This window comes from Lynx rufus, unplaced genomic scaffold (assembly GCF_022079265.1).
Source record: "Lynx rufus isolate CCGP_SWC_20201006 ecotype Redwood Valley unplaced genomic scaffold, mLynRuf1.p SCAF_15, whole genome shotgun sequence".
Taxonomy (NCBI): domain Eukaryota; kingdom Metazoa; phylum Chordata; class Mammalia; order Carnivora; family Felidae; genus Lynx; species Lynx rufus.
In genome coordinates, this window is record NW_025814829.1 from 39440445 (window position 1) to 39463239 (window position 22795).

The 22795-nt window shown below is 41.5% G+C and overlaps 1 protein-coding gene across 1 annotated transcript in view; it reads right to left on the reverse strand.

Annotated features, from left to right (window-relative positions):
• Nucleotides 1-1151: 1151 nt before the first annotated feature.
• Nucleotides 1152-22795, reverse strand: part of COLGALT2 (collagen beta(1-O)galactosyltransferase 2) — a 111136-nt gene continuing 89492 nt past the window's right edge. The window contains exons 7-12 of the mRNA XM_047077303.1: nt 18102-18178; nt 13884-13990; nt 7797-7929; nt 6307-6434; nt 3061-3267; nt 1152-1428 (exon numbers count right to left, since the gene is read on the reverse strand). Coding sequence (XP_046933259.1) covers nt 1152-1428; nt 3061-3267; nt 6307-6434; nt 7797-7929; nt 13884-13990; nt 18102-18178 — 929 coding nt within the window. The remainder of the gene's footprint in view (nt 1429-3060; nt 3268-6306; nt 6435-7796; nt 7930-13883; nt 13991-18101; nt 18179-22795) is intronic.

The window sequence follows — 22795 nt, forward strand, 5'->3', positions numbered from 1 at the left end:
ACTGTTTCTGACCAAGGTCTGTCATCTGAAACGGAGAAGCATTTGTTTCCGGGTGATGAGACTCTCCCACTCAACAGGCCTCCCTTGAAAATGCCAGGCTGGGAAATGCAGGAGAACCAGATCGCACACTCACTGCTCCCTAGGGTGCTCTGAGAGATTGAAAAATCTGTTTCTCTGCCTTATCCTACACACATTTCCCCCACATTTTGTAGAATAAATAACTCAAAATAGAAAAACTCAGGCAAGGACAGTTGCTGGCCTGAAAATGTGCTCTGCCTCTTAACAGTGACTCATAAAACTTACACTCACAATTCATTCCCAGGCTCGGGGGCGGAGGGGAGAGTGTGACGTGCAGTGGCAGCACAGGGACCCTGGGGACAGAAGTTAGACACCAGCCCTAACCCCTTATATATTAAATTTATCTTCATAAATAGAGCATCCTAACTCAAGTGACCACAATAGAAAAGGCCAAAGTCTGAGTTCTTGTTTTCTCAAATATCTACACAAACTTTCAAATATCTAATAAACTATACCCACATGGCAAAATCTCTGTATGAGAGCTTCAACTGCCATGATAGTCAAGGCCAAGTTCAGACAGACCCAAATACCCACCCATCCCTACTGGGTAATGAGATGAACAGCTAACTTTGGCTTATGACAGAATTCCTTTAAACCAAAGCCCAATAACTTTGATTTTAAATTAGTTGATCCCCCTCCCCAATTACATACACAAGTTCTCAAGGTCATACCTATGATATAAAATGGGCCCACAAGACCAACAGATGTGGTCAGGTGGCTTGGCTACCTTGCCCACCCACTTACTGATGTGATTACTTTTCTCTTGGATGAGTCTCTGGGCCATACTGTTGATCCTTAATGTAGGAAGCAGTATCATCTGGATAATAAGCTGAAGGGCTCGGTGTCTACACTGAAGTTCATCTCGATGGTTGCCATAAAGCCTATCTTCTAGCCATCCTAGGAAATTTGGGTTAAGTTTCCCTATTATCCTCCCCTGTCAAGAATATATTAACTTTGCTCAATTACATCAGACCACTTTGGTTAGATGACTGTGGCCACTAAAAGAAACTGGAGCAAACAGATGAATAGCCCGTTAGAAAAAAACCAAGGGTGGTGAATCCCCCATGGAGCCCTCAGAGCTCGTCCCTCGAAGGCATGGCATCCAAGGAGGTTGGCGATGGCAGGGCCTCTGTGTTCTTGGCATTGCGGTGGATGTGGCCTTGCTTCCGGGACTTCCAGGAATGTGTCCTGTCCCAGTCTGTGGCCACTGTCTCATTGTCCCAGATGGTCGAGGTCTCCGTGTCACTCAGGTAGCCTGGCTGGCCCGTGTAGTGTGTGGGGTAGATGAGCAAGGGTTCTGCCGAGAAGGCTTTCAAGTCCCTGGATTCATAGTACTCCTTGTACTCAGCTCTGCAAAGAACAGGAGTAGGGGTGTGTGAGGGGGTAGGACACTTAGAGAACTGGGGGAAAGAGCATAGGGGCCTTGCTGCTTATCTCTTAAAGTGTCATGGATGCCTTTGATTATTTTTAAAATTGTGTCTTTTGTGGAAAAGTTTAGTCTACAAACACAATAAAAGTTTCTTTAAACGATTTCAGATGACCTAGACAAACACACAAAGAGAAACTTCAGTCAAGGTATTTCTGTTGTCTTTGGACGAACTCGTTTAAAAGATGGATTTCAGGTCTTGCTGTAAAAGCTAAGAGCTAAGCTCTGTTGGACCACGGTGATAGATAAATGCGATTACTGTGTGGCAAATGCCCTGTTCCTGAATTAATAAATTAGCTGAGATCTGAATAAATTAGCTGAGATCTGGTGGGATGAGTGAAACAGTGTCGGTTTGCAGGCATGCCAACTTGGCTTTGCAGCCCAGCTCCCTGTGAGTGTCAAGTGTTGGAGGACTTGGCCTTCTCTCCCCGCCACTGCCCCCCCCCACCCCCGCTCCAGGGCTCCTGTGCAGATGTGAGGGGACATCTGCTTAGGTTCTAAATCAGTCCATGTACCATAGGTGTTAGTTTTCGTTCCGTTACAGGGATGATGGTTGACCTCCATATTCCTGCTAGGATGTAGGTATAAGGTCAGTTGCATCAAAGAGGGTGAGGGGCTCCATCTTTACTGAGTACAGGAGTCAGAATGAGCAAGACACGGGACAGGAATTCTCAACCACTAAAATGAAGCCCATCTAGTAAGGAGATCACCCAGCAACTGAGAGAAGGAGCCGAGGCTGGAACCTGGTCTCCTGCTCCATTAATGAATTTAGGAATCACTGATTGAGCAGCTATTATGTGTAGAGTTTGGACTAGGTTCTAAGGACCCAGAGATGTGAGACTGTCCCTGTCTCAATGGGCTCACAGGTTACTGGGGAGACTGGACAGGTGAACCACCAATCTCCATGCCCTTTGATAAACACTAGGTCAGTGTAAGCTTCTGTGCTGTGGGAACCGTGAACATCACACTGCCTTCTTCCACAGACGCCCTGCTCAGGGGCCACCTCCACCCTCCCTGAGCCTCTAACTCATCTCTATGATTGTGGGTCTCACAATATATCATGAGGTCTGAATTTCCTATGATTGTGGGTCTCACAATACATCATGAGGACTGTTCGTGAGTCTGAATTCCCAACCAGACCGTGAGCTCTGCAAGGAGGAGGATGCCTGCCTGGCCAACAAGTACATATGATAGACTGAGAAATGAACTGACGACCTTGAGGTGCTTAGGAAGATGACCTTCACCTTCAGGTGTATGAGTTTAAGGAAATAAGAAGATCAAAAACAAGGAGAGGACCAAGCATATTATTTCCAGTGAAACTACACACCGGGTATGACAGTGGACCCCTATGCAAAACTCACCGTTTCCACCTCATCTTCCCTATCTGTAAAAGGGGATAATCACTCAAGTCAGCCCCTCTGGGTCATGATTAGAGAAAGATCATTTAGGAAAGCAGTACATCTTTAGAAAACGTCATGCACTATTGAGAAGCTGAGTAGCAGAATATGTGAGAGGGCTGCGCCCAAGGGACGGGCAGGCAGTGCAGGGAGACTCACACGGGATGCTTGTTGTACATGATCGGCAGGAACTCATCTACTGGCAGCATCTTCCCAAAAGGATCAGCTCCGACGAGCTTCTGGGCTCCTTCCAGAGAGATGACATAGCCCAGCGTCCAATAGGAGTAGTCAGCTTCGACCAGATTTCCCACGTTGGGCACTGCTTTCTCTGGCTCTTTCACCTGCATCCTCTTTCTACCAATGTAACTAAAAGGAAGTAGAAGGAGGAGAAAATCCCGGTTTGAATATTAGACATCCGTAAGAACGGGGCACAGGTTCACAGATACTTTTGAAAGCTTGGACCAGCTGTGTCTTATATTAAATGGATCATGCCACAAAGTGCATCCCATCACCAACCGTGACTGTCACCTGCCATTAATGGGGCCGTTTTCCTGGCTCCGTTTATCAACATCCCAACTGCTCTTGTCTAGCGCTGTGTTCCAGCCTGGCTGGAGCTGTAGAGAGACTACAAGATCTCACAGATCACTTCCCAAAGAGGGTTTGGGACTTCCAGCTGTGTTTACAGAGGTTGGAAATGGACAAAAAAGGCCAGATGTGGGAATCCTGAGTTTTTTGTTTTCAAGTCCCCAGAGTTTCAGCCTCCGATACTTTTCGGACAGCTCTCCAGATGCTAGCGGTAAACACAGGACAGAAGAGGCTGTGGGAAAGAAACAGTCTACAGTAAAAGACCTGGGAACCAGAGTGGCCCCGAATGGGTCCTTCCCGGGGAGAACGAATAAGAAAGCCTGCCTGGCTTCCTCCTCACACACACCTAGCTCTGCCCTCACTTTGTTCTGAGAAAAGCATCCAGGCAGGTCCTGTCCTGTTCGAACAACTTCTGCAGCACAAGATACACCCTTAGCCATTCCGACTTTCCCGTCGTCTACTCACAGATCTGTGATCCGTGACTTTTGTCTGGAATCTGTTTGTTTTCCACTTGGCTGGGGCAAGTTCAGGAGGTGCCTGCTTCCTGCCTTGAGGTAAAGCTGACTTCCTCTATTTTGCCTTTAAACCATCTCTTTCATCGTGTAAAGGATTCCTCTTATCCAAACATCCGAGGGTTTGTAGAGGGAGCCTATGTCCACCTCAGTTCTTCTCAGGACATCAAACACCATATCTTTTCAGCCACTGTCCCCTCAGACTAAAGAGTCTAAATTTCTCTCATGTACCATCAAATGGAAGAGAAAGTCCCTCTGAGCTCTTGAGATGTGACCCAAGGGACAGTCTCTACTCAACTGATTCATTTTACATAGTTTAAGTTGAGATTTTAAAATAAAATTGAAGATGTGTAAAATATTTTTTCCCTTTAACAAAATCGTTTCAGTAGGACAAGAAGGTGTTTATTGTAGCACTTGAAAACTTACATCTAGATTCAGATGTTTTGTAAGCATAAAATACACCCTGGATATTAAAGATGGTAGAAAGAACAATGTAGACTATCTCACTAATGGTTTAAATACCGATTACATATTAAAGTAATAATATTTAGAGATGTTGGGTTAAATAAAATGTATTATTAATTTCACTTAATGTCTTTTTACCATTTGAATGGGATCACTAGGAAATTTTAAATCATGTATGTGGCTCAGGTTATATTACTGTTGGACAGCACTGCCTAGATCATTCCAATGGGTTAGTTTACTCTTCCCATTTCCTATTTCCTTTTTCTGGAGAAATGTCACATAGCAGCCATGGACAGCTTATCAGATTTCATGTTTTGAGTTTCAGTAAAGTTCGTACCTTACATATTCATTTTAGAAAGAGATAGGTAAAAGTATTGAAACCACCGCCATTTTTAATAGTATATAACTGACATAAATGGAATATTTTGACTTGATCAGTCTGTGAAATTTAGAAAAGATTTTTGTTTCTGTATCCCTATCATTTCCCGTATCCATATCCTTAGCCAACCACTCCGCTTTCTTGGATCTGTTGGTACTTGGTCCCAAGAAATATACCAGCTAAACTACAAGTGGACAAGGACATGTGCCCGTCATAAGCCTTGGACTCCCCAGGTTGAGTCCTCTGATTCTGAGGCTTAAGTGAAAGTCGCCTTTGCGCAGGTCATGTGAGTATAAAATGGCTTCCAGGCTCCATGCCTATGAGGCGCAGTCACAGGCTGCAGAGCTATAGACTCAGAAAGGCTGAGGCGTGAGGACTTCTGGAGGATTACAGGAACAAACAAGGATCCTAAGGGACAGTGCAGAATCTAATCACATGGCTGACATCTGACAGGGAGCCAGTCTCTTTTTATTACCCAGTACTGATTTCTGGGTCTATTCCCCCATGGATTAGTTCAGCCATCACTAGGTTTCTTTTGGGCTCAGAATGGTATGTTTTCTGAGAGGACAAGTATTCCAGCTGGGCCCATAGTTAAGTTTCCCTCTGAGGATGGGAGGAGTAAGGACAGCTTGCCTGTTGCCACTCCAAATGAACAGGCTTTGATTTGATGAAATTGCCTTTGACACACAGCTGGGAAGCCAACGTAATGCTTGGGAACGTTCTGCCTCATTAGAAGTAAAAAGTATCATCTGGTTTAAAAAGAAAATGAAGGGAGAGGGAGAGACAGAGAGAGAAGGGGGAGAGAGAGGGAGACAAGGAAATAGAGGAGAGAGAGAGAGAGAGAGAGAGAAAGAGAGAGACTTAATTCCCAGAGGCAGCTACCAAAGCATTGACTACATGTCAACTCAGAACCAGCATTACCCTGGTAAGCTGGTTTTCCTATGGCAGCCTCTGACCCTCCATCAAACCCAGCTCAGTGCTCTTACTGTCCGCACTGCACACTGCCCTTCCCAAGAGAGGCACTCTTAGGCTGACCTTCAGCCCCCATACTGTCAGAGGCTACAGAGGAAACCTGCTCTCAAGTGTGACACAGGACTCCTGCTCTTGAATGAATGCCTCGTCCTCTCTTTTCACACGTCTCCGTGCATCTGTTGCCTCACTGGTGGGATTTCTGCCGTGCTCCCATGTGAGCACTCAATCTGAAGACCCCTGACCTGCAGGCAGTCTCCAGGTCTGGCAAACCGTCTTCCATAGTTTCTTTCTCAGCCTGCAGAGTGTATAGATGCAGAAACCAGGGTCTGTTCTCCACTCACTTCTTGTTTCTGGGAACACTTATGGAGAGAAAACCAGGAAAGTGGAAAGCTGTGCTGTATCTCCTATCAACTGGGGAGGTGGGGCCCGCTGCCCCCCTGGAAAGGACTGTGTCCTCTCAGTGCTCTAGGATAAGCTTGTCTTGTCACTCACATCAGTTCCCAGTCCAGCTGAGCCTGGTCGATGTCATCCATCAGCTTCATCAGCTTCTTCTTAAACTGATGTTCAAAGCGCACGTCATCCTCAATAACAAGAGTCTTTTCCAGCTCGCGGTCAATTACCTGTAAAGGGCATCAGTGGGAAGATACCCTGTGAGAAGTCCAATATCTATTTTTTATTAGGTAAATACATATTAAAAAGTCAAGAATATAGTAGCACAGTAGGTAATAGCTCATAACTGGAATCTAAGCAAATGCCATCCGATAGCTGAATGGTTACATAAACGGGGTGTTTACTTACAACAATGAGAATGTATGATATACAATTAAACGCAATGTTACAGATGAATCTCACAAATGAAAGGATACTGCAAGGATATACCTCAATACCCTATGTAGTTCCATGCATATAAACAAAACTACAAAAGCAGACAAAACTATTCTATGCTATTAGAAGTCGAATGGTGATTATCCCTGGGGACTGTTCCCTTGAAGGACATACAGAGAGGGTGCTTCTGGGGAGCTGGCAACCTGTTTCTTGATCTGGGTACCAGTTAGCATGGCTGTATTGTTGTTCGGTTTGTGAAATTTCATTGGCCTGTATTTTAGCTCTATATAATTTTATACATATCTATTACATTTCACTTAAATTTTAAAGAAAAAAAAAGATAGCATAGACTGGGTCATTCAAAGAGAGAAGGCATTCAGAGGCCCTTCCTTTAGGGACTTTCTCTTTTCTTGTGGGAACTGACCCTTAATCAAGACTCCACACACCAATCCCTCCCTCCATCAATGTCTGTTCTCTAAGCCATGGTTTCAAGTCCTGGCTTTGCCACTTCTTGTGAAGATATTTAATTTAATATTTTTAAGTATTTAGTTATTTTCTCTTGGGTAAAATGGGTCCAGGCCTCTTGATCCACTTCGTATGATTTCTGTGTGACTCCTCGTATGAGATCATCTAATAAACAATGGCATGCTGGATACGTACAATACCAGGCATTCCTACTAAGGATAAGGATGCATCAATAGAAGCGTAGCCTCCTGAAAAATGGCATCTTCCCCTGTCATCATCCCAGTGGCAATAAGGCTACCCTTGCCTGTTTGTTGCTGGCCTATGTCAGAGAGAGGCAGAAGGCAACAGAAACCTCCAAGCATACCTCTAGAAGAGTTACGGGTCCACTTCATATCTAGCCCGAACTCACCTACAAAGCCCCACTCTCCTTCCTCTTCATTACAAAAATGCATATCTAAATAAAGCATCATTGTGGCACCTGGGTGGCTCAGTCAGTTGAGCATCTGACTCTTGATTTCAGCTCAGGTCCTGATCCCAGGTTCATGGGACTGAGCTCTGCATTGAGCTCCACGCTAAGCACGGAGCCTGCTTAAGACTTACTTTCTCTTTCTCTCTCTCTCTCTCTCTCTCTCTCCCCTGCTCATGCTTTCTCATAAATAAATAAAGCAAGAAAGCAAGCAAGCATTATTTACCTCTTTCCAGACAGAGTAGTGGCTAAGAAAGCAGCCGATTTCACCCCTGGTTAGAGGCCTGGAAGAATAGGGATCTCGATATCCAGGCAGCATTTCAATATTCAGGGCCTTCAACTGGCTTGTGTTAAGTGCCCTGCATGAGAGAGATAATGTCTGAAAATCAACAAGTTGAGATGTCCCCACCACAAAAGGCAGAAAGAGAGCGTTCCGGATGTTCCCCAGAGCCTTTCTGCACATTGAGGAAGACTTCTCAGGTTTCCCATCAATCCTCAGGAGCTCATCAGGGTTAATGTGTCATGGCAGCATTACAAGCTTTTGGGAAGACAAGAGGGTATGTTATGCATAGTGTATCCTTCACAATTGCCAATGTACTTCTAAGTATCACCAGGTTTTTGACAGCTTTGAGAAAGTATTTTCCTAATGAAGGAAGGTGGCTAATGGCATTAAATACTAAAGAGGATGACGACAGGAAGGAACTATGTACAGTATCTTTCCTTTGGACTTTTTTTTTTTTCTCAAAAAAGGTTAAGAACAAAAATAGTGGAGATAATCTTGTGAGCAGAAAGAGAGAAGTGACTCACTACATATATAGTATTCTCAATAAGATTAACAGCTGATTCTCAGAAACCATGGAGCCCACAAGGCAGTAGGTTGACCTATTGAAAGTGCTACCTGAAAAAGCCAAAAATTCTGTATCTATTCGAACTGTCCTTCAAAAATGAAGGATAAATTAAAATATTTCCAGATTAACAAGAACTGAGGGTTCATCACTAGCAGATCTCTACCAGAAATGCCAAAGAAGTTCTCATGCCAGCATGAAAGGAAATTAGAGAGTGATAAGGATCCATATAAAGAAATAATGAGCATGGGGATATGTAACTGCATAGGTAAATATAAATGACAGCATAAGTGTTTTTCATTTATAACTCTTTCTTCTCTTACCTGATTTAAATCAAAGCTGCATATAAGTCTGTGTTAACGGACATATAATGTAGAAAGAAGTAATTTGTTTGGCAACAATAGAACAAAGGAGGGGGAAAAGAATGAAGCAATATAAGAAGCTAAGTTTTTGTATGCCACTGAAATTAAGTTGCTTTTTTTATCGAAATATAATTGACATATAAGTTTCCAGCATATACCATAATGACTTGGTATTTGTATATATTATGAAATGATCAACACAATGTCTACTTAGCATTCATCACCTCACATAGTTACAACTTTTTTATCTTGTGATCACGAGAACTTTGAAGATCTACTCTCTTAGCAACTGTCAAATATGCAATACAAGATTGTTGTATTGTTAACTATACTCATCATGGTGTACATCTCCATGACTTGTTTATTTTATGACTTAAGGTTTGTACCTTTCCACCCCTTTTACCCATTTCATCCACCTTCCAATACTGCCTCTGGGAATCACCAATCTGTCCTCTATATGTATGAATTTGGTTTTTTTTTCCTCTTTAGATCCTACACATAAATGAGACCATATGTATGGTATTTGTCTTTTCCTGTCTGACTTATTCTACTTAGCATAATGCCTTGAAAATCCATCTATGTTGTTAAAAATGACGGCTTCCTTTTCAAATGGATGAATAAAATTTAATTGTATATATTTATATGTGCCACATCCATTCATTCACTGTTGGACTCTTAGGTTGGCTCTTATAAATGATGCTGCAATGAACATGGGGTGCATATTTTTGAGTTCATCTTTTCATTTTCTTTGGATAAATACTCAAAAGTAGAATTGCTGGATTATATGGTAGCTCTATTTTTAATTTTTTTTCAATATATGAAGTTTATTGTCAAATTGGTTTCCATACAATACCCAGTGCTCATCCCAAAAGGTGCCCTCCTCAATACCCATCACCTACCCTCCCCTCCCTCCCACCCCCCTCTATTTTTAATTTTTTGAGGAACCTCCATACTGTTTTCCACAGTGGCTGCACCAATTTACATTCCTACCAACAGCCCATCAGTGTTCCCTTTTCTCTACATCCTTGCCAACACTTGTTATTTCTTGTCTTTTTGATAATAACCATTCTAATATGGGTGAGGTGATATCTCATTGAGGTTTTAATTTGCATTCCCCTGATAATTAGCAATGCTGAGTACCTTTTAATGTACCTGTTCACCATCTACATCTTCTTTGGAAAAATATCTACTTAGATCTCTGCCCATTCTTTAATCAAGCTGTTTGGTTGTTGCTGATGTTGTCGTTGTTGTTGTTGTTGCTTTTGCTATTGAGTTGAATGAGTTCTTTATATATTGTAGAAATTAACTCCTTATCAGATATAGAATTTTTAATATATTGATGAATATTTTCAAATATTTCATAAGTTGATGATTTTTCAAATATTTTCTCCCATTAGGTGGGTTGTTTTTTCATTTCATTGATAGTTTCTTTTGCCGTGTTGTCCCACTTGTTTATTTTTGCTTTTGGCATCAAATCCCAGAAAAAGCATTGGCATGACTGATGTCTAGGAGCATATTCCCTATGTTTTCTTCTAGGAGGTTGGTATTAATATAAACTAGATTACTATAAATCAAAATGTTAATTGCAATCTCCACGGCAATCACTGAGAAAATAACTTTAAAAAATGTAGTAAAAGAAACAACAAAGGAATTAAAATGGTAGAGTAGAAGGTATCTTTTTAATACAAAAAGGCAATAATGAAAAACAGAAGGATAAAAAGATGTAAAACATATAGAAAACAAATGTAAAATGGCAGATATAAATCCTACTTTATCAGTAATTACATTAAATATGAATGGATCAAACCCCACAAGCAAAGGCAGAGCTTACCAGAATGAGTTTTTAGGAACATGATTCAACTATGCTGTCTACAAGAGATAGGCTAGATTCAAAGGTATGAATAGGTTCAAAGTGAAAAGATGAAAAAAGATATACTATGTAACCAGTAACCACAAGAGAGCTGCAGGAGCTATATTAATACCTGACAAAATAAACTTTTAAACAAAAGCAATTGTTAGAGGTAAGGAAGAACATTTTATAATAAAAAAAAAGAATTGGGGCACCTGAGTGGCTTGGTCAATTAAGTGTCTGACTCTTGATTTTGGCTCAGGTCATGATCTCATGGTCATAAGACTGAGCCTCACGTTGGGCTCTGTGCTAGGTGTGAAGTCTGCTTGAGATTCTCTCTCCCTCTCCCTCTGCCCCCACTCCTGCTCGTTCTTGTTCTCTCTCTCTCTCTCTTTCAAAAAAAAAATCAATCCATCAGAAAGACAGAAATTACAAATATATATGCACCTTACAATAGAGCAAAAACATAAAGCAAAAACTGAGAAGCTGAAGAAAGAGACTATTCAACCATAATACAGGGAGACTTCAATCACCCACTATCAATAATGAATAGAACTAGGCAGGAGAACAACAAATAAAGAGAAGACTTGAAAAATACTACAAACCAGCTAGACCTGACAGATATCTATAGAACATGCCACCTGACAGTAGCAAAATACACCTTCTTCTCAAGTGCACATGCAACATTCTCTAAGAAAAACCATGAAAAACATATAGATCATGAATTAAGCCTCAATACACTTCAAAGGATTGAAATCATATAAGGCATGTTCTCCAACCACAATGGAATGAATTTAAAAGTCAATAACAAAAGGAAGCTTGGAAAATTCACAGATATGTGAAATTAAACAACACACTGCTAAATAGCTAATGCGTCAAAGAAGAAATCATAAAGGAAATGAAAAAATGTTTTGAGATAAATAAAAATGAAAACATAGCATATCAAAACTTACACGATGGGCTTGGTGTAGTATTTGGAGGGCTAGTTAAAGCTATAAATGCCTACATTAAAAAAGAATACCTCAAATGAATAATCTGATCTAAATAATCCATTTAGAGAAATTAGAAAAAGAATGGCAAACTAAACCCAAAGCAAGCAGAAGGAAAAAATATAGACTACAGTGGAAATAAGTGGATGGAGAATAGAAAAACAAAAGAGAAAATCAACAAAACCAAAAGTTGGTTCTTTGAAAAGATCAACAAAATTGATAGCCTTTAGCTAAGCTGATCAAGAAAAAAAAAAGGTAGACTCAAATTATTAAAATGAGGAACGAAAAGTGGGCAACCCCCTACTGACCTTATCAAAGTAAAAGGATTATAAGATAATACTATGAACAACTGTATGCCAACAACTTAGATAACCTAGATAAAATTGACAAATTGCTAGAAAGTTACAAACCACTGACTCAAAAAGGAATGGACATTCTGAATACACCTAAAACAAGTAAAGCAGCTGAGTTAGTAATAAAATTTTCCAGAAAGAAAGACACACAATCAGCTAGTTTCTTTGGGGAATTTTGCCAAACACCTAAAGAATTTAACACCAATATTTCACAAAATTTCCAAAAAGTTTCAAAACTCTTCCAAAGAAGAGGTGGGAACAATGAAGCCAGTATTATCCTGATACTGATACCAAAACCAGAAAAAGACATCATAGGAAAACTATAGGCCAATATTCCTTATAAATAGAGATCCAAGATTCTCAAGAAAATACTAGCAAACAGAATCCAGCAATGTATAAAAAGCATTGTACTCCATGGCCAAGTAGGATTTATTCCAGGATTGTGAGGTTGGTTTAACATATGAAAATCAATCAATATAATGCACCTTATCAATAGACAAAAATGATCACATGACTACATGATCATCTCAATAGACACAGAAAAAGCATCGACAAAACCCAACTGTATATGGATTGAAAAATGGATTGACACATACATCAGTGGAATTAAATTGAGAGCCTAGAAATGAAGTCTTACATTTATGGCCAATTGATTTTGACTAGGGTGATAAGACAATTCAAAGGAGGCAAGAATAATCTTTTTAACAAATGGTGCAGGGGTGCCCAAACTATGTGCAAAAGAAGGAATCTGAATCTCTACCTCACACCATATAAAAAACTAACTCAAAATGGAGCAAAAATGGAATATGTAGGAGATATAACAGATAAAACTGTAAAACTTTTATAAGAAAAGATAGAAATAAGTCTTTGTGACTTTCGATTTGGCAGTGGATTCTTAGATATGACACCAAAAGCATAAGCAACAACAAAAATATTTATTGGGCTTCATCAAAATTAAAAACTTTTGGGTTGCAATGGACGCCATTATGAACTGAAAAGATAACACACAGAATGGTAGAAAATATTTGCAAATTATATAGCTGACAAGAGATTTGTATGCCGAATACATAAAGAACTCTCACAACTCAACTAGTTAGTTTCCCCCGGTCCTTGTGGCCTATGAATAAAACCTGGGCTCTTAGGTATTTGAAGCAGTGGTTCCCAAACTCTAGTGCACCAAAGAACAGGGTTGCAAGATTTAGCATGTAAAACATAGAATATCTAGTCAAATTTAAATTTCATATAAACAACAAATAATTTCTTAGTGTAAGTAAGCCCAAGCAATATTTGTGACAAATTTAACTGAGTATCCTATATTTTATGTGGCAAACTTACTCAAGAATCACCTTGAGGCTTCTTAGATTCCTAGCCCCAGTCCTGAGATCATGATTAAGCAACGCTGAGATGGGACTCGGGAAGCTCTTCTCTTAACCATCCCCTAAGGATTCTGACACGGGTATCCAGGCCACATTTTGAGAAACATTGATGAAATTCTCCAGAAGTGATAAGAAACTTCACAATAGCTTCTAGCCATACTCCTTAGAGCCATTCATATGCCAAACTAACATACAACATGGAATGTAAATTTTGCAAAAATCTATACCTTGAACTAAAGTGTCAAAAGGACAAAGGAAAGCAAAATAAAACAAAATAATAAACAAAAGCAATAACAAAACTCTTGAAGGAATTCAACCAAGTTCCCATTGTGACTTTCCTGCCATACTCCTGGGAAATGGGATCAGCCCAGGCAGGCTATGGCAAGCATCTCAAGCAACAGGATATACAGATCGTTATGCATTTGTCCTCATTATTTTCTTTCGTTATGCATTATTCCTCATATTTTCTTCATGTCACCCAAGTTTGGACACTTTGCTCTAACCACATTTGCAAGGGTTCAACAAAAAACCCAACCCACTTTCCATCCACAGCCTCGACAATCTTGACCTCAATTTCCTGCTCATACAGGGTGCGTAACATCCGGTCCCGTCTGTCCTTTCTGCGCTTGAGGTTGATCATGAAAATCTAATGCAGGAAGAGAAGAAGGAAAAGAAACACAAGTCTTATCTTAGGCTGTATGGAAAGTTAAGTAAATGTAAGGACCAAAGTTTCAGGTAGAATAAGGAGTGGAGAAAATAGGGAAAACCGTGATGAAGGTTTGTTTATATTTCATATCAAGTCAAATGATATCATCCAAACAGAGTTACGTTCAAAACTTAGCCATGTGCGGTGACTTCACCCTCTCTTTGTTTCTTTTGTTGGTGGACATGTTTGCCCTGCTTTTGAGAAAGGAAAGTTCAAAACGTTGCTCTTCTGGAGGCCAAAGGTGAATTAAACCCAAAACATATAAGACTCAGAGGTAGGAGGTAGGTAGTTTGGCAAGTGTGTTAGATTTTTCAGCAGACGTTAAGTCTATTCCCTGACGATCATTTACTAAATGTTTGCTTTGGCCTGGTCCCTATGTCTCAGTTTCCTCATCTGTAAAACTGGGGTGATACTGCTCTTATCTCATGGGCACTAAATAATAGCTATTCTTTGAGTTTATACCCACTGTAATACATTTCAAGTCATTCAAAGAATGAGGAAAACTAATCTTAACACGTCCCTTTTATTTCCAATTATCAAGGTCTCAATTTTAGTAGCTTCTTTGCCAGAATTTTTCAGAATTGAATTGAGAATTGCCAAAACTCCCCTAGATACACGAGAGTTTTTCTGAAAGAAGTAAAGAGAAGGGGCCCTACTCTTGGGGGTAGTAGCCCTTTGAGGAATGGAGAAATCATCCAAAGACATCATCTCCACATCATACTAGTCCATGAAATCCCCCAAAATATGCACTCAGATTTCTTCCCATGAGGGCTGGGTCCACCTGTAGCCTCTCACGTGAGTCCCTTAATTCCTGGTGGCTGTCCTAAACACATGCATATCATGAAGCCACTGCAGAGCGTTATGGGTAGTGAAACTGTCCTGACTATTCCCAGATTTAAGGAGCCACAGAAGTACCTAAAGACTCATGAATGCTATTACAGGTAAATATGAGTTTTCATAATGTCCTTTTGCTACAAGCAGTAATAAACTTACTTTGAACATTAAACTAGTCCTCTGAGAGTGGGAGATTTCAGCTGTCTGTAAGAAATATTGATGAGGGGGAGCCTAGGTGGCTCAGTCGGTTGAGAGTCCGACTTCAGCTCAGGTCATGGTCTCATGGTTCATGAGCTTGAGCCCCATATCAGGCTCTGCACTGGCAGCTCAGAGCCTGGAGCCTGCTTCGGATTCTGTCTCTCTCTCTCTCTCTCTCTCTCTGCCCCTCTCCTGCTCATGCTCTGTCTCTCTCTTTCTCTCAAAAATGAAAAAAACGTTAAAAAAAAAAAAAGAAATACTGATGAGGAGAAACCTGAAGGAATAAGTGGGATGACATTGGCTTCAGCCTGACTAGCCCACCCAAATGGCTCTGAGGAAGACATTTAATGCTTCCGGGTCCAGTTCCCTTGTTTGTAAGAAGAGGGAGTTGAACAACCTCATCTCTCAAGTACAACACCGATTAAAATGTCTATGATATGTGGTTTAGGTAAAGCTCACTTTATGCTGTGTCCAGAATAAAGAAGAGACTATGTCTTGTAACCAGCTGGGGTTCAGACTTTACTGGGGGCAAAGCTGTGGTTCACATAGCCTTTTAATGTAATCATCAACATGTTCTATGTTTTACTGGATCAAAAGCTACACTAACTAAACGTTCAATCTCTCCTTACAAAACATTCTCACTTCCATCCCTTTATAAAGCACTGAGCAAAGAAACTGATGGGAAAACAAGATGTCCCCTATGAAGAAATTATCCACCTGAGTTAAGGCAAAGTGAATTGGGTGCATCGTGATTTCATTACTTCTCTTATCTACATAACTGGGTAATTATTTTTTTTAAACATCATTTCTGTGGTGACTCTAACTTGCCTTGTTACTTGGAACTTTATAACTTAATAGGTTGTGTTCTTTCACGTTTCGTGTTCTTCCTGTTTAGAGGCACACCTTGATGGGCCACGTTTCATCCCATGATTTTAAAAGATACGGAAAGGAAGGGGTATTTCCTCATGTGTACACACGGAGCTACCTGAGGCCACTCTGGCAGAACAAAAATAAGCCCAAACAAAACAAAAACTGAACAGATATGCAACAAAAAGTCGCCTCAAACCAGAGACCTCAGGTCTGGGAAGACTTTAGTAAATAATAATTCAGTCCCAGTTTTCTGCCAGGACAAGTGCAATAAAAATTGTAGCCATGAAGAAAAAACACAGACGGCTTGCTCATACTTAGTGAACAGCAAACAGAGAGAGAGCTACATAGCCAAATGCAGCCCAGACACCACCACAAGGTCAGGGAGTACTGGGAGAAAGAAAAAGGTCCCTGAAAATCCCCTTTTCTACCATCTTATCTCTGTTCTAGAGCCCAGGGTAATCACTTCCTGTATCTATATCACTTCCTAGAATTGGCATTTTCCAGAAGGCTTCTAGGGGTAACCCAGTCCTTATATGCACATCCAAATGGGAAGACCAGAGCTAGAAGATCCTGGTTTTGTCCCATTTGATCTCTTTTGCTTCAGTCCGCATAGGAATGTGTTGAAAATGAATATATAAAAAGACACTCGGGTTCTCTCACCTAGAGAACCGAGGGCTGATGAGAGTTATAGGAAAGGACGCCTCTAGTAAGATGTAGAAGCTGGTACAGTGTGTGATGTGGACCAACTTTCCTGCAGCCTGATTGTTTTAAAGAATTCTTTGTACTTCATTCTGATTCCTCTCTACCACATTAAAGTCATCTCTTCCCATGCTGCCCTCGGTGAAAACAGCATCACAGCCGCTAAGTCTTTTCTACTTAATAATCATGAAATACTCCCTCCCATTCCTGAAGTCCAGATCCCCATCGGTTTTACAGAAGAAATACCAATTCCCATCCCAGAAGCTTGTAGACGGCTGTACTTTGGGGACATGTACTACACAGTGCAGGATGACGAACAAGGCTTTTTCTTGCCATGGAGCTGTGGCAGTGAGCACAGAGCACAAAGCTTGGCCTACAACACATCCAGAATCCATGGAAAAATTCCATCTCAGTTTGTGGATTCCTGAGGCACTGCCCTAATCTCTAGATCATCAAGCTCTCGAATACTGATCAGCAGCTATGTGACATAAGGGACCCACAAAGGATCAATGACTTGGAGGCACACTTCCGGCATTCCCAAGTAGCTGTTGTGTGCGTTACCGAGAGAGGCATCACTTTATATTCTTGCTTCCTTCTTCATGCAATCAAAACTTCATAATAGGGGCACCTGGGTGGCTCAGTCGGTTTAACTTCCAACTCTTGAATTTGGCTCAGGTCATGATCTTGTGGTTCATGGGATCGAACCCCACATGGGATTCTCTCTCACTCTCTCACTCTCTCTCTGCTCCTCCCCCACTCATTTTCTCTCTCTCAAAAATAAATCAATTAATTAAAAAACAAACAAGCAAAAACCTTATATTAAATATGGCCCTTGGAGTGCTATTATGAAGTGCTTGCCCACGGAAAGGCAGAATTTTACTATAGGTTTCTTTTTTCTTTTTATTTTCCTCTCAACCCTACCCTCAATCTTTGTCCATGGAAGAAGAGCACAGAGAAAATAAAGCACAGACTATTCCAGAATGGTTTCCATCCACTCAGAATAAAGTTAAGGTCCTCCAATACCTAAAACATATACCCTCTTACCTGACCCTTGAATCTTGATTGAAAGGTTTACAAAATATAGCAATATCTGCTCCTAGAAAATATATAATTGCACTCAGGACTAAACAGTAACGTCTTTCTAACTCAATGATTAATTCACTTTACCATGATGCTCCTTTAAAAAACTTTTTTTTTTTTTTAATTTGGATATAGTTGACACACAATATTACCTTAGTTCCAGGTGTGTACGATGCTCAGTTTTTAAGATAAGAAAGCTGAGCTGCAACAAAAACGGAGTCATTTTCCCAAGACTTCTATGCCTTTTCAGCAGCCAGGTCAGTCTTGCTGGCTCTCAAATGTGTCATCAGGCTTGTGCTCTAATACAAACGTGTAAGCACGCCACATACATGCACATGTGTGCACGTGCACACACAGACACCTTTCCTACCTCATCAAATCCCATCTTGTCTGGATATTTAGGGACAACGGAAACAAACTGGGAGGGTTCCATTGGAGGACGGTCAACTGGAAGACACAAGAAGCACACAGAGCACTCTGTTAGCGAAAGGCTCAGAGAACAGAATTCCATCCACACATCTGATGTCTAGGAACACCACCTGGATGTCCGGGACAGGGGGTAACCACTCAGCAGTTCTCCAGGACTGGTCAGGGTTTCGAGAACACTTATTTATATGCAGACTGGAATATTCGCCCCATTTCCCTTAAGGGTAAAGATTAAGGGTGAAGGCTCTGGAGTCAGATGACCTGAATCCAAACCTTGGTCTGTGAAGGTCTGGAAGAGTTAGTTAAGTGTCCTCTCCAAACCTGTTTCTTCATGTGTTAAATCAAGATAATAAAAGTGTATCTCTTAGGGTGTAGTAAAATTTAAATGAGATCTGTATGCAAAGCACTCAACCCAGTAAATTAGCATAGTAAAAACTCAGTAACTTTCAAGCTATTACTTTACTGTGGCTTATAATGAAAGACCTCAGAACTGGGCCAGACTTCTTCTAAATAATGCCTTCTCTGTCTATTTTAAAGGGCCAAAGTCTGGGGCTATTTTTATCCCATCCAGGCAGGTTTAGCTACAGGTATGCAAAAGGTCCTTTATTTTAACACAAACTCGCCTCTGGGGGCCAAACCACATCCCCTCACTTGGTACAGGGCTCACAGGTAAATTTCCAGATGGGAGGGGCACTGCATCTTAAGTAGTAAAAGATTTATTTATTCGATACTCCGAAAAAGTTCTCTTTGCGAACTACACATTTGAAAGGTCGGAAGCAACGCTGAGTGAGGAACCTGTAAAGGTCTTGAAGAATTTTAGAATTGTAAATTCAAAGTACTCATTTCGTTTTCCTTAAAGGGATAATAGAAAGAAAACTAAGTCAGAGCTGGTAGCCGAGAGGTTGGAGTAACTGTTGGCGGTGGCCTTCACTACTACTCAGCAGTACCCATCTCCTCCATTCCGGGCCTAGGAGAGGAATCACTTCCTCACCCTTGAAATTGGTCATGGCCTCATGAACTGCTGCTTCTCAGCTCTGCAAGCCCTTCCCCCCACCTGCCCCCCACCACCCCAGCCCCACCACAATGGCCAGAGTAGCAGATGTTGATAAAGGAGAAATCCCACATTTGAAGTAGCCTAGAATGATGTGCTAACATATGCAGGACAGCCACCCAGAAGGGCACCAGGACCACTGTAGACCTCGCGTAAGAAGAAGTAAGCCATTGCTGTATGCAGCCAGTGGAATTTTGTCACTGTTTGATATCCTAGCATAACCTCTTCACCCTTTTGACTGAGACACTGTCCATAGAGTATTATTTGTTTAACTCATGCTTCCCTGGGACATTAAAGAGAAACCAGGACATCCAGTGTCACCTGTGATCAAATGACATGAAGTTCTAGAAGGTGGTGAGACAGGTTTCCTAAACCAAACCCAACAGTTGTTGGTCTCATGACTTCAACCCTGACCCCTATGGTCACATTTCCGTGAGTACACAGTGCATGTGTTTCTGTTTCCACCGGGAGCCTAGAATATTTTGTTCCTTTCTGCTTTACCCCGCTCCTCATTAATTTTTTTTAAATCAACAAATATTGATCAAGGGGGCACCATGTACAGAGTTAGGCTTTTAAGAGAAAGAAACTTCACATACAAACTCCTTTTTGTTCACAATGTTGTTTGAGGAGCTGTCTGGCTCTCCCTCCTTGGGACTGGGAGTTGGGAGGGGGTTATATTTTGAGTTAGCCTTTTCATGCTGTTGGTCTCTGTCTGGCACTCACATGGCTAGGTGGCTTTAACGTTTCAGCCAAAGAGACTGCCATTTTGCTTCCATCAAACATGGGTAGTCACTGCATTCACAGGACAAGTGTCCCCCCAAAGCCACAAGTGGCTAGCTCCTAGAAGCCACCATTGAGCAAAAATATGAGAACTATGCCTGGGTTTTGTCACTGAAGACAGAGCTAAGCCACTGGGAAAGACGGAATGATGCAAGTAAGATGTATAAAACTTACTATGCCAGGAGAAGGGATGTGTCCTTGTTTCATCAGAGTCGAAGGTAACCTGTACACCAGCTTTGGTTTGGGGTCGTTTCTGACGCCATCATTCCCAATTTATCAATCCCTCACTGAATCCCTCCCTAGACACAGTCCCCCACTGTACCACCAGTTGGGAAAATATGCTTCTTTGGCTCCTAGATAGTTTCAAGATCTAGGAATAAGCATCATAGCTATTATTGTAGAGATCCTATTACTCACTGAACTCTGGGTTACACCCTCCACACATGTAATCCCAGTTATTTTAATCTTCACAACAGGTACTATGGGATAAGTATGAGTGTCCCTATTTTTACCGATAAAGAAACAAAGGCTTAAATATAACTTGCCCAGGGTCACAGAGCTGATAGAACTGGTAGGTGAACCGAAGTCTGACTCCTGGACCCTCGCCCCCACTCTGCCTGCCCCCAAAACTGGTCCTTGGTAGCCACTGGCATCAAGTTGGCCTTAGCAACTGGACTGAGTTCACAGTGGCTCAGTTAGCTAAGTCTTTGCTCCTGGGTGACCGTTGCTTGTTGTCTTGTCTATAGTCCATACTGGGGCACACACCATCCAGTGTACAATGTACCAGCCCAGTCATGCAACCCGAAATCTTGGAGAGATTGGGCTTGCACCAAATCCTAACTAAATCATAATCATTTCATCATAATCTAAAAGTTGTCCTGAACTTCTTCAATTGCTGCAGTTACGACCTTAGCTCAGGTCCTCACTCACCATGCCTGGGCTGTTTTAATATTTTTCTAACACGCACTTAGTCTTGCCTCCTTCTAACTTGTTATGCACACTATGGTCAAAATAATCTTCTTCAAGCACGGTGCTGTTCGTGACCACAATAGTCACACCTGACAGTCTGCAATTGGTTAAGGGCTTTCATAGTCAACCACACCATTTAGCTTCACTTATTTTTTTGGTCGTTTGTTTTTATAGATGAAGAAATTGAGACCCACCCGGATGTAGACTTGCCCAAGGTCAAATGGTGAATCAACTGGTGCCCAAGATCAAATAGTGAGTAATTGGTAAGGTTATTGGACCTTCTGATTTCACATGCAATAATCTTAATAACCTTTACATGACATTCCGTTGCTCCAAAATGCTGTTACTGAGAATGGGCACCTGAGATCTCCCATCACCTCATGCTCTGGCTTGCAAGACGAATCTCCTCATGCCTCATATAGCCCATTTATTTCTATCACCTTTATAAGATCTAACCTCCCGCCATTCACCCCCCAATTTTCTGTACAGGAAGCACCTTCTCAAATTTTCTATATAGCTCCTAACATATGAAATGAGTAAGTACATGTGGAGCGATGCACACGGTGCTTTCAGCAAGTATTAGCTCCTTGTTGTTACAATCTCCTACCTCCCACCCTACCCGGGCTCTTTCCCTCTGATCTCTGAAGCTCCAGTCTGTAGTTCATCAGCTCTTTGACATTTTTGGTCCCTTATTTTTTCTGAATGTCTCTTCATCTTTTTATTTTAACTAAACACTTGGCGTTCCTTTAAGGACGCTGCCTCCCTGTCACCTGTGAGAGTAGAAGCTGATTTTTCTCACCTCCCCCAACTCACTCCAAACTGTTTTCCTTTCATCCCTCAAAACTCCCAGGTTCTCTGAAGTGTATCTTAGCACCCTCTCTCTCCTAGTCATGCCCCCTCAGCCACTGATAATGACAGCCTTTGGCTCACAATCTTGCTGTCCCTGCCATAATTATTAAAACCTCAGCATCCACATGGTGACCCACCCAACAGGCTGCTTCTAGGTCCTTGCATCACTCTTTCAGTGACTCACTACCACATTTGCTTTCATCACATCCTTCAGGTCCTCATGTCCATCGGTACCCAATCCAATGGGCTAGCACTCTTGCCCCACTTGTAAAGACTCTTCATTTGCTACCACGATTCTTGTTTGGCAAAATCACAATCCTGCTTGTACCTGATTACCCACTTAGCACCAAGAATACTGCAAAGAGAAACTCACACAACTGTGTTGACTGAATCACTTTAAAATTACAACCACAGATGTCAAATTGGCACTCGACATTGCCAAATGATGCAACTGCACTTCCATAGTAAATCTACTTTCCCACTCACTGAAAGATCTGTTTTATGCCTTGTCCTCCCTCCTGAAGCCTCTAGCACCTCTCTCAAGCTGATGTACTACGTACTTCATAAAGAAAATACTCAAAGTCGAAGTAGACCTACCTTTTCCTTCTACCTCCAGTGCACAAAGCCAGCCTCATCTGCACCTACACATTCTGTCTTCCCATCTGCTAGAGTGGAAGAAGCATCTCTGTTCCCACCTAGGACAACTTCTCCAAAATTGTCCTAGATGACAAGGCTTCTTATTTTCTCAAGGATTTCAGCCTTACAACTAACTTCTCTTCTACATCATCCGGTTCTCCTTATATAGTGGATCCTTCTTGTTAGCATATAAACATGCTAAAATCCTATCTCAACAAACACAAAACAAAACAACCTCGCTTTTGATCTCTCACTCCCTTTCGGCCACCATCCTATCTCTCTCTCCCCATCTCAACAAGATTCCACTTTCCCATCTCCCCATTGTCCTCCCTTTGGCTCACTCCAATGGGCTG